Source organism: Drosophila teissieri, unplaced genomic scaffold (assembly GCF_016746235.2).
Source record: "Drosophila teissieri strain GT53w unplaced genomic scaffold, Prin_Dtei_1.1 Segkk80_quiver_pilon_scaf, whole genome shotgun sequence".
Classification (NCBI taxonomy): domain Eukaryota; kingdom Metazoa; phylum Arthropoda; class Insecta; order Diptera; family Drosophilidae; genus Drosophila; species Drosophila teissieri.
The window spans coordinates 6,070-18,378 of NW_025225039.1; the positions used below are offsets into that span (position 1 = coordinate 6,070).

General features: G+C 36.9%; 1 protein-coding gene across 1 annotated transcript; it reads right to left on the reverse strand.

Annotated features, from left to right (window-relative positions):
• Positions 1–4,312: 4,312 nt before the first annotated feature.
• On the reverse strand, positions 4,313–6,021 carry LOC122625810. Its single transcript, XM_043805862.1, has 3 exons — positions 5,880–6,021; positions 4,757–5,735; positions 4,313–4,613 (listed from the first exon to the last, which is right to left on the reverse strand). The coding sequence occupies exons 1-3, from the start codon at positions 6,019–6,021 to the stop codon at positions 4,313–4,315; spliced, it is 1,422 nt and encodes a 473-aa protein (XP_043661797.1).
• Positions 6,022–12,309: the final 6,288 nt, after the last annotated feature.

The following is a 12,309-nucleotide window of genomic DNA, read 5'->3' on the forward strand; positions in this document are numbered from 1 at the left end:
TTACCGATTGGGTTATTTTCGGTATAACATTCCATTTCGACCACTATTTCGAATGCGTAATAAAAATAGTGAAATATAAAGTTCGCAAAAAAAACAGAAAAACGAAAAACAATTTTCGGCAAAATGCCAATATCGATTGGTATTTTCGTATAAATTGGCCAAAAATGGTCGGAAAGTTAAAAAAATTACATTTTTGTACTCCTAATTACCAATACTAACCAAACAAATAACTTTTGGACCGATTTTGTCAAAATAATTTTTGGCCAAATTTTCGCATTTTTTACATTTTGATCATCAAATTTGCAAAAAATGTGAAAAAAATAGAATTTCAATTTGTAAACACCGTTCGATTGGAAATTTAAATACGAGCTCAACGAGGTATAACATTCCATATTTGGACCACTATTTCGAATGCTGTGATAAAAATAGTGAAAATAAAGTTCGCAAAAAAGCAGAAAAACGAAAAACAGATTTTCGGCAAAAATGCAATATTTACGATTGGTTTTTTCGGTATAACTTGGCCAAAAATGGTCGGAAAGTTAAAAAATTACATTTTTGTACTCCTAATTACCAATACTAACCAAACAAATAACTTTTGGACCGATTTTGTCAAAATAATTTTTGGCCAAATTTTCGCATTTTTTTACCATTTTGATCATCAAAATTTGCAAAAAATGTGAAAAAAATAGAATTTCAATTTGTAAACACCGTTCGATTGAAATTTAAATACGAGCTTAACGAGGTATAACATTCCATATTTGGACCACTATTTCGAATGCTGTGATAAAAATAGTGAAAATAAAGTTCGCAAAAAAACAGAAAAACGAAAAACAGATTTTCGGCAAAAATGCAATATTTACGATTGGTATTTTCGGTATAACTTGGCCAAAAATGGTCGGAAAGTTAAAAAATTACATTTTTGTACTCCTAATTACCAATACTAACCAAACAAATAACTTTTGGACCGATTTTGTCAAAATAATTTTTGGCCAAATTTTCGCATTTTTTTACCATTTTGTTCATCAAAATTTGCAAAAAATGTGAAAAAAATAGAATTTCAATTTGTAAACACCGTTCGATTGGAAATTTAAATACGAGCTCAACGAGGTATAACATTCCATATTTGGACCACTATTTCGAATGCTGTGATAAAAATAGTGAAAATAAAGTTCGCAAAAAAGCAGAAAAAACGAAAAACAGATTTTCGGCAAAAATGCAATATTTACGATTGGTTTTTTCGGTATAACTTGGCCAAAAATGGTCGGAAACACCGTTCGATTGGAAATTTAAATACGAGCTCAACGAGGTATAACATTCCATATTCGGACCACTATTTCGAATGCTGTAATAAAAATAGTGAAAAATAAAGTTCGCAAAAAAACAGAAAAAACGAAAAAGATTTTCGGCAAAAATGCAATATTTACGATTGGTATTTTCGGTATAACTTGGCCAAAAATGGTCGGAAAGTTAAAAAAATTACATTTTTGTACTCCTAATTACCAATACTAACCAAACAAATAACTTTTGGACCGATTTTGTCAAAATAATTTTTGGCCAAATTTTCGCATTTTTTTACCATTTTGATCATCAAAATTTGCAAAAAATGTGAAAAAAATAGAATTTCAATTTGTAAACACCGTTCGATTGGAAATTTAAATACGAGCTGAACGAGGTATAACATTCCATATTGGGACCACTATTTCGAATGCTCTGATAAAAATAGTGAAAATAAACTTCGCAAAAAACCAGAAAAACGAAAACCAGATTTTCGGCAAAAATGCAATATTTACGATGGGTATTTTCGGTATAACTTGGCCAAAAATGGTCGGAAACACCGTTCGATTGGAAATTTAAATACGAGCTGAACGAGGTATAACATTCCATATTGGGACCACTATTTCGAATGCTCTGATAAAAATAGTGAAAATAAACTTCGCAAAAAACCAGAAAAACGAAAACCAGATTTTCGGCAAAAATGCAATATTTACGATGGGTATTTTCGGTATAACTTGGCCAAAAATGGTCGGAAAGTTAAAAAAATTACATTTTTGTACTCCTAATTACCAATACTAACCAAACAAATAACTTTTGGACCGATTTTGTCAAAATAATTTTTGGCCAAATTTTCGCATTTTTTTACCATTTTGATCATCAAAATTTGCAAAAAATGTGAAAAAAATAGAATTTCAATTTGTAAACACCGTTCGATTGGAAATTTAAATACGAGCTCAACGAGGTATAACATTCCATATTTGGACCACTATTTCGAATGCCTGTGATAAAAATAGTGAAAATAAAGTTCGCAAAAAAGCAGAAAAAACGAAAAACAGATTTTCGGCAAAAATGCAATATTTACGATTGGTTTTTTCGGTATAACTTGGCCAAAAATGGTCGGAAGTTAAAAAAATTACATTTTTGTACTCCTAATTACCAATACTAACCAAACAAATAACTTTTGGACCGATTTGTCAAAATAATTTTGGCCAAATTTTCGCATTTTTTTTACCATTTTGATCATCAAAATTTGCAAAAAATTTGAAAAAGTAGAATTTCAATTTGTAAACACCGTTCGATTGGAAATTTAAATACGAGCTCAACGAGGTATAGCATTCCATATTTGGACCACTATTTCGAATGCTGTGATAAAAATAGTGAAAATAAAGTTCGCAAAAAAACAGAAAAACGGAAAACAGATTTTCGGCAAAAATGCAATATTTACGATTGGTATTTTCGGTATAACTTGGCCAAAAATGGTCGGAAAGTTAAAAAAATTACATTTTTTTACTCCTAATTACCAATACTAACCAAACAAATAACTTTTGGACCGATTTTGTCAAAATAATTGTTGGCCAAATTTTCGCATTTTTTTTACCATTTTGATCATCAAAATTTGCAAAAAAATGTAAAAAAATAGAATTTCAATTTGTAAACACCGTTCGATTGGAAATTTAAATACGAGCTCAACGAGGTATAACATTCCATATTCGGACCACTATTTCGAATGCTGTAATAAAAATAGTGAAAATAAAGTTAGCAAAAAAAACAGAAAAACGAAAAACAGATTTTCGGCAAAAATGCAATATTTACGATTGGTATTTTCGGTATAACTTGGCCAAAAATGGTCGGAAAGTTAAAAAATTACATTTTTTTACTCCTAATTACCAATACTAACCAAACAAATAACGTTTGGACCGATTGAATAGTTGTGATGCCTCACTGCTTTGACATCATTGTAATGGGGTTCGCAAATAAGAATCATATATACACTATTTAACTTCATTTATTTCTTCATATACAAAAATCACGTCTGATCGCTATGACCGCAAATTACAAGAGAGAAAGAAAGAATACAGTTCAGTTCAATTAGCATCGATATATAAAATGTTAATCCGCTGTTAAGACAGCTGAAGCACCGGGTGACTCCGCCATAATCCGTACATGCCGCCCGCCAATGCGTCGTCCAGCATGAAGGCTCCTTGTGATTCTTGATCCGTGTGTTGATCATAATTATGTTGAAATCGGAAGTGGACAAAGCTTTGTGATTGACCTCTTTTGAATGCCAGATTTCGTCTTTAATGTAACCACTCTGACTAGCGAGTCCGATCCAGGGTGCAGTTCGACGACTCGGCCTATAGTCCATTTAGCTGGTGGTAGATTATCATCCTTTATAATGACTAAGTCGTTGATGCTAAGATTATCTTTGATTTGGCACCACTTTGGCCGAGTTTGCAAGTGTGATAACCAATCACGAGACCATTGAGACCAGAATTGTCGCGTCATGTGTTGTTGTGCGAGAAATAGTTCACGCAAAGGCTTATTATTCGGCCGACCTTGTGGCGGTGCCAGTAGTGCGTCACCAATTAAGAAATGTGCTGGAGTTAGTACTTCTAAATCGTCAGGGTCGGCGGTTAGCGGGCAAAGTGGACGTGAGTTCAAACATGCTTCAATCCTGATCAAAACTGTAGTAAGCTCCTCATACGTCTGCTTGTGGCTGCCGACGATCCGTTTAAGATGATGCTTCATTGCTTTCACGTTTGCCTCCCAGATGCCACCAAAATTGGGAGAATATGGAGGTGTGAAATGCCACCTTGTCCCATGTTGACATGTCGATTCGTTTAGGGCTGCCTTGCAAGTGATGGCTGGTTAAGCGATGTACTCGCGCCAACAAAATTTGTGCCGTTATCACTATACATATGTTGAACTTGTCCTCGACGTCCGGTGAATCGCGTAAATGCTTGCAGGAAGTGCTCTGTTGAAAGTCCAGTGACGGCTTCCAAGTGGACCGCCTTGGTTGCTAAGCATATAAAAATGGCTACATAGCCTTTGTAGGTGGTTGATCCTCGTACACGCGCGGCTTGAAGTTCAATCGCACCAGTGTAGTCAACTCCTGTTGTAATGAACGGACGAGTTGGGGGTTGACTCGATGTAATGGCAAGTCACCCATCAATTGCTTCGCTACGACTGGAGCTACCTTAAAACATGTGACGCATTTCGGATGATTCGCCTGACTGCTTGTCTGCCTCTGGGAATCCAGAATTTGTAGCGTATGTGAGCCAGTGTTAATTGAGCGCCGCCATGTAGAGTGAGCTGATGAGAGTGTTGAATTACCAAATCTGTAAATAGGTGACAATGAGGTAATATAATTGGATGTTTTCGAGAAAAAGAGAGATTTGAATGCTTGAGACGGCCACGAATCCTCAAGATATTGTTGTCAAGAAACGGTGTAAGATTTGAAAGTGTGCTACGGGGTGGTAACGGCTTGTTCCTTTTAAGCGCTTGGATGTCGGCGTGAAATGTATCGGATTGTGCAAGGCGAGCTATGCAGCACAGGGCCTCATCCAGCTCGTCAGGAGAGAGTGATCCGTGACTTCGTTGTGCTCGAGCATGAGCATTGTGGCAGAATCGTAACATGTATGCCGTGACACGTAGCAGTTTTGTATACGACGAGAATCGGTCAATAATAGAATCCTTTGTGTCTGACAAGGTAGTGAAGGCTCTAATTTTTATGGATTTGGCCTCCAGATCCCGTTCTTCTGGATTGAGCAATTGTGATTGCGTGTTTGGCCAAATATTGTGTGGTTTGCATAGCCAGGATGGGCCATGCCACCAAATATCAGGTATTTGGCTCGGTGGTAAGCCTCTGGTTGCGCAATCTGCTGGGTTTTCCGATGTGTCTATGTGGTGCCACTGAGCCGCTGAGGTGTGGTCGAGAATGTAAGACACTCGGTTGGCTACAAACGTTTTCCACCTAGTAATGTCTCCTTTAATCCAGTGCAGAACAATGGTAGCATCGGTCCAGTAAAAGGTAGATATATGTGCATTGGTCCATCGGTTATTCTCCAGCACCCATTTGGTGAGTTTGGTAGCTAATACTGCACCGCATAGCTCAGTGCGCGGTATTGTTAACGGCTTGGTTGGCGAAATTTTTGATTTTGCGACGATGAGCGTTGTATAGAAAGTCCCATCAGACTGTTGGGTGCGTGCATACACTGCTGCTGCGTAAGCACTGGAGGATCCATCGCAAAAGGTGTGCAGTTGTATCTCACTACTAAATAGTGGCGTAAATTTGACGCTGCGTGGTATTTTGATCGTCTTAACCTTCATTAGTTGCTGTCGAAATTGTTGCCATTTGACGGCAATGGTGTTGGGAACTGGCTCATCCCAATCCAGTGATGTACTCGATCCGTCCTCGCGATATTGCTTCGCTAGTGTGATTTCTTTCAATATAATCTTTGCTGAAATTACAACTGGAGCGATTAATCCAAGAGGATCAAATAAACGTGCTATGGTCGATAGGATTTCTCGTTTTGTTATACCGGCTGGAGTATTTGCTAGTAATTTATAAGTGAAGCAATCTTGCTTGGGCAACCAGTACATACCCAGTGTTTTGATGGTGTCCGCATTGTCCCAACTGAGGGATGTCTGCTTGCATCGATGCTCGAGAGGTATCGTTGCCATCAGATCCTGGTCATTACTAGCCCATTTTCGTAGCTCCATGCCAGAGGATTTTAAAGCTAGCATAGTTTGCAAACTTTTCCGTATTGCTGCCTCTTGTGAATGATCGCCTGAGAGAATGTCGTCGACATATATCTCATTTTTGAGAACGTTGGATGCCATAGGATATTTTGTCTGTGTGTCTTCAGCTATTTGATGGATGACTCTTATAGCTGTATAAGGTGCAGACGCTGTTCCAAACGTGACGGTAGTTAAGCAATGCTGTTTGATGACTCCATCCGCCGCCCGCCATAAAATCCTCTGGTACTGCGTGTCATCAGGGTGGACATTGATACAGCGATACATTCGTTGTATATCGGCAGTGAAAACAAACTGATATTGTCTCCAATTCAAGAGAACGGCTGGCAGATCATTTTGCAGCGTGGGACCTACACATAGTACATCGTTTAACGATCTGCCATTTGAGGTCCGGGCCGATGCGTCAAAAACGATACGTTGTTTTGTGGTGAGGCTTTCTTCTTTGAAAACTGCATGATGTGGTAGCACGCATGATGCAACATGCCGACCGTAGGAATCCGTGGTTATGGTTGAGTTTTCGCTCGTCTCTGCCAACGTGATTTGACCTAGTTGAAAATATTCTTCAATTCCTTTGCAGTATCTGATCCATTTGTCTGGGTCCCTTTGAAGGCGCCTTTCGAGTTGAAGATATCTGTTCAGGGCGATCTGATGAGATTTTCCGAGCGTCATACTGGGGTCAAAGTTCCTCTTGAATGGCAAACGGACTTGATAACTGCCGTCTGGTTGACGTTGATGGGTCTGCTTAAAGAAAGACTCGCACCATTGATCTTCTTTGGAGAGCTTTGGGCGTTCTGGAACTGATTCTACCTCGCAAAATACCTTAAGCAGCTCTTCGGAGTTTATTATGGCATGATTACATCGAATGTGGCGTGTAATATGCGTGTTGCCAACATTGCCTAACAGAACCCATCCGAGTTGAGTATTCTGCGCTATGGGTTCGTTTGGCAAGCCAATCTTAGTTCCAGGTAACAAGAGTTGTGCCATAAGGTCGGCTCCAAAAATGATATCGATTCGCTTGGATCTATAATAATAGGGGTCTGCGAGCATGAGACCATGGATATGACTCCAGTTTCCTGCTGGAAAACTTTGACTTGGCATGTGTGATGTCAACGTGTTCAAAACATAAGCATCGTCGACCTTTAACGAGAAATTTGGGTTAGTTGCTGTTTGCACCGAACAACTTACGATGAATTTGCAGCGTCGTCCTGAATCTTGACCGACTCCGGTGATTGAAGTGCGAGTTGTGCTTCGGGAGAGCTGGAGAGACTGTACAGCATGCTCCGAAATGATAGTTGCTTCCGATCCTTGGTCAAGAAGCGCGTTTACCGTGGCCTGGCATCCTGTCTGTGTGTTACTGAGTACAACCCGAGCTGTTGCTAGTAGTACCTTTCGATGAGTCATAGATGAAGTTGTAGTTGACATGCACTGTAGAGTCGGCTTGGCATCTGAACTGGCTGCTGAACTTTGGCATGATGTCGAGGAGGGTATCAGCGTTGGCTGTGTTGCTGGAAAATGTAACATCGTGTGATGACGTTGACCACAATGAAGACAATTCTTGTTGCTGGGGCAGCTTGCTTGTGTGTGCGATTTTCCCAGGCAATTGAGACACAATTTTGCCTTGCTGGCCACTTCCTTCCGTTGGTAGCAATCCATTGAAAGAAATTGCGGACATCTTCGAAGTATGTGTAAGTTGCCACAATGATAGCAAGCGGACGCGGAAGCACCCGACCTGGTGTGGGCGCTGTGCACACGCACGCGTTTAGTACCGTCTGAAGTTTCATTTGACTGTTTCATGCCGCTGCACGCGTTACGGCTTTCAATAGCGTCTAACGTAACAAGTCGATCATTGAGGAACTGTTGCAGATCTTTGTATGAAGGAACGTCAATCTTGCTGCCCAGATGATGCTCCCAAGCTGTGTGAGTGTCTTTGGGTAGTTTGGTTGTTAGATAATGAGTCAACCAAAAATCTCCTCCCTGTAGTGGCGCCTTGACGGTATTGCAAGCGGCAATGCAGACGTTGACTGTGCTAACCATAGACCGTATGTCAGCAGATTTTTCTTTCGAAAGATTCGGTAAGTTGTAGAGCATGTTCATATGGCTGGCGAACACAATTCGTGGGTTGTTATATCGTTGTAGAAGTGTGGTCCAAGCGACTTCATAGTTTGCTTCAGTTAAAGCGATTTGGCGAATGTCGTTGTCCAGGCCTACTGGTAATGCTTCCTTTAAAAAATGGAACCTTTGAATCTTATCCAGACGCTCATTATTGTGAATTAAGCGTAAAAATGCATCATGAAAACTTGGCCAGTCCGCGCAGTTGCCAGAGAATTTCGGAACTGGTAATTTTGGCAGTGGTATCCGTACTTCCTCTACATGTGTTGTTATTGTAGAGTTAGCTGATTCGTTGTGCGTCACTGTGCCTGGATAAATTCGTTTCTTTTCTTCGGCCACGAAACAGTAAACTTCCATGCCCAGGTCTTCGAATTGGCTGATTGTATTTTGTTGCTTATACACACTTTCTTCGTAGTCTGCCATGCATATAAGTGTGTGATGCGCCTGATGAAATTCTTTGTTAAACTCGTCGATTTGATTCAAACGTTTTTCGAAATATATTTCCGTTTTCCGCGCACTCGAGTCTTTTTTCACATTACTGAACAAGCGCTTCAAAGACTCAATGCGGTCAGTTTGAACTCGCACCAGTTGATCAAATTTCGACATTGTTTATACTGACGTTGCTCCACTGTATGTAATATGCACAAATGCTCGTATGTTATCGGTGTTCTTCTTTGACGTCTTGTTTTTTTGAGTTGGCAGAGATTCCGGCAAATCTAACGGAATCGAAGGGCAACGGGACTTAGCTCTGTCGTGATGAGAGCGAGCGCGAATGTTTGCGTATACTGCTCTGTCGTGATGAGAGCGAGCGCGATAGAAAACGTAGGCACGGTGATTTATCTGGATGAAGCCGACCACGAAGATAAAATTGCCAAACAGCTTTTAGCAATTATTAATTATGATTCTTATGAGCAAGGTTCCCCTCATGGGCCACCAATGAATAGTTGTGATGCCTCACTGCTTTGACATCATTGTAATGGGGTTCGCAAATAAGAATCATATATACACTATTTAACTTCATTTATTTCTTCATATACAAAAATCACGTCTGATCGCTATGACCGCAAATTACAAGAGAGAAAGAAAGAATACAGTTCAGTTCAATTAGCATCGATATATAAAATGTTAATCCGCTGTTAAGACAGCTGAAGCACCGGGTGACTCCGCTCATAATCCGTACACCGATTTTGTCAAAATAATTTTTGGCCAAATTTTCGCATTTTTTTACCATTTTGATCATCAAAATTTGCAAAAAATGTGAAAAAATAGAATTTCAATTTGTAAACACCGTTCGATTGGAAATTTAAATACGAGCTCAACGAGGTATAACATTCCATATTTGGACCACTATTTCGAATGCTGTGATAAAAATAGTGAAAATAAAGTTCGCAAAAAGAAAAACGAAAACAGATTTTCGGCAAAAATGCAATATTTACGATTGGTATTTTCGGTATAACTTGGCCAAAAATGGTCGGAAAGTTAAAAAAATTACATTTTTGTACTCCTAATTACCAATACTAACCAAACAAATAACTTTTGGACCGATTTTGTCAAAATAATTTTTGGCCAAATTTTCGCATTTTTTTTACCATTTTGATCATCAAAATTTGCAAAAAATGTGAAAAAAATAGAATTTCAATTTGTAAACACCGTTCGATTGGAAATTTAAATACGAGCTCAACGAGGTATAGCATTCCATATTTGGACCACTATTTCGAATGCTGTGATAAAAATAGTGAAAATAAAGTTAGCAAAAGAACAGAAAAACAGATTTTCGGCAAAAATGCAATATTTACGATTGGTATTTTCGGTATAACTTGGCCAAAAATGGTCGGAAAGTTAAAAAAATTACATTTTTTTACTCCTAATTACCAATACTAACCAAACAAATAACTTTTGGACCGATTTTGTCAAAATAATTTTTGGCCAAATTTTCGCATTTTTTTTACCATTTTGATCATCAAAATTTGCAAAAAATGTGAAAAAAATAGAATTTCAAATTGTAAACACCGTTCGATTGGAAATTTAAATACGAGCTCAACGAGGTATAGCATTCCATATTTGGACCACTATTTCGAATGCTGTGATAAAAATAGTGAAAATAAAGTTAGCAAAAAAACAGAAAAACAGATTTTCGGCAAAAATGCAATATTTACGATTGGTATTTTCGGTATAACTTGGCCAAAAATGGTCGGAAAGTTAAAAAAATTACATTTTTGTACTCCTAATTACCAATACTAACCAAACAAATAACTTTTGGACCGATTTTGTCAAAATAATTTTTGGCCAAATTTTCGCATTTTTTTTACCATTTTGATCATCAAAATTTGCAAAAAATGTGAAAAAATAGAATTTCAAATTGTAAACACCGTTCGATTGGAAATTTAAATACGAGCTCAACGAGGTATAACATTCCATATTCGGACCACTATTTCGAATGCTGTAATAAAAATAGTGAAAATAAAGTTAGCAAAAAAACAGAAAAACGAAAAACAGATTTTCGGCAAAAATGCAATATTTACGATTGGTATTTTCGGTATAACTTGGCCAAAAATGGTCGGAAAGTTAAAAAAATTACATTTTTTTACTCCTAATTACCAATACTAACCAAACAAATAACTTTTGGACCGATTTTGTCAAAATAATGTTTGGCCAAATTTTCGCATTTTTTTTACCATTTTGATCATCAAAATTTGCAAAAAATGTGAAAAAATAGAATTTCAAATTGTAAACACCGTTCGATTGAAATTTAAATACGAGCTCAACGAGGTATAACATTCCATATTTGGACCACTATTTCGAATGCTGTGATAAAAATAGTGAAAATAAAGTTCGCAAAAAAACAGAAAAACGAAAAACAGATTTTCGGCAAAAATGCAATATTTACGATTGGTATTTTCGGTATAACTTGGCCAAAAATGGTCGGAAAGTTAAAAAAATTACATTTTTTACTCCTAATTACCAATACTAACCAAACAAATAACTTTTGGACCGATTTTGTCAAAATAATTTTTGGCCAAATTTTCGCATTTTTTTACCATTTTGATCATCAAAATTTGCAAAAAATGTGAAAAAAATAGAATTTCAATTTTGTAAACACCGTTCGATTGGAAATTTAAATACGAGCTCAACGAGGTATAACATTCCATATTTGGACCACTATTTCGAATGCTGTGATAAAAATAGTGAAAATAAAGTTCGCAAAAAAAACAGAAAAACGAAAAACAGATTTTCGGCAAAAATGCAATATTTACGATTGGTATTTTCGTATAACTTGGCCAAAATGGTCGGAAAGTTAAAAAAAATTACATTTTTTTACTCCTAATTACCAATACTAACCAAACAAATAACTTTTGGACCGATTTTGTCAAAATAATTTTTGGCCAAATTTTCGCATTTTTTTTACCATTTTGATCATCAAAATTTGCAAAAAATGTGAAAAAAAAAGAATTTCAATTTGTAAACACCGTTCGATTGGAAATTTAAATACGAGCTCAACGAGGTATAGCATTCCATATTTGGACCACTATTTCGAATGCTGTGATAAAAATAGTGAAAATAAAGTTAGCAAAAAAACAGAAAAACAGATTTTCGGCAAAAATGCAATATTTACGATTGGTATTTTCGGTATAAATTGGCCAAAAATGGTCGGAATGTTAAAAAAATTACATTTTTTTACTCCTAATTACCAATACTAACCAAACAAATAACTTTTGGACCGATTTTGTCAAAATAATTTTTGGCCAAATTTTCGCATTTTTTTTACCATTTTGATCATCAAAATTTGCAAAAAATGTGAAAAAAATAGAATTTCAAATTGTAAACACCGTTCGATTGGAATAATTAAATCGAGCTCAACGAGGTATAGCATTCCATATTTGGACCACTATTTCGAATGCTGTGATAAAATAGTGAAAATAAAGTTAGCAAAAAAACAGAAAACGAAAAACAGATTTTCGGCAAAAATGCAATATTACGATTGGTATTTTCGGTATAACTTGCCAAAAATGGTCGGAAAGTTAAAAAAATTACTTTTTTTTACTCCTAATTACCAATACTAACCAAACAAATAACTTTTGACCGATTTTGTCAAAATAATTTTGTGCCAAATTTCGCATTTTTTTTTACCATTCATCAAATTTGCAAAAAATGTGAAAAAATAGAATT

Excerpts from the sequence above, each read along its gene's own strand:
- LOC122625810 (XM_043805862.1), bottom strand. The coding sequence starts at position 6,021 with ATGCTAGCTTTAAAATCCTCTGGCATGGAGCTACGAAAATGGGCTAGT. Across the intron at positions 5,736-5,879 it reads GGACACCATCAAAACACTGG|CAAAGATTATATTGAAAGAA; the intron begins GTATGTACTGGT and ends TTGTAATTTCAG. Across the intron at positions 4,614-4,756 it reads GCGCTTAAAAGGAACAAGCC|ATTTGGTAATTCAACACTCT; the intron begins GTTACCACCCCG and ends ACCTATTTACAG.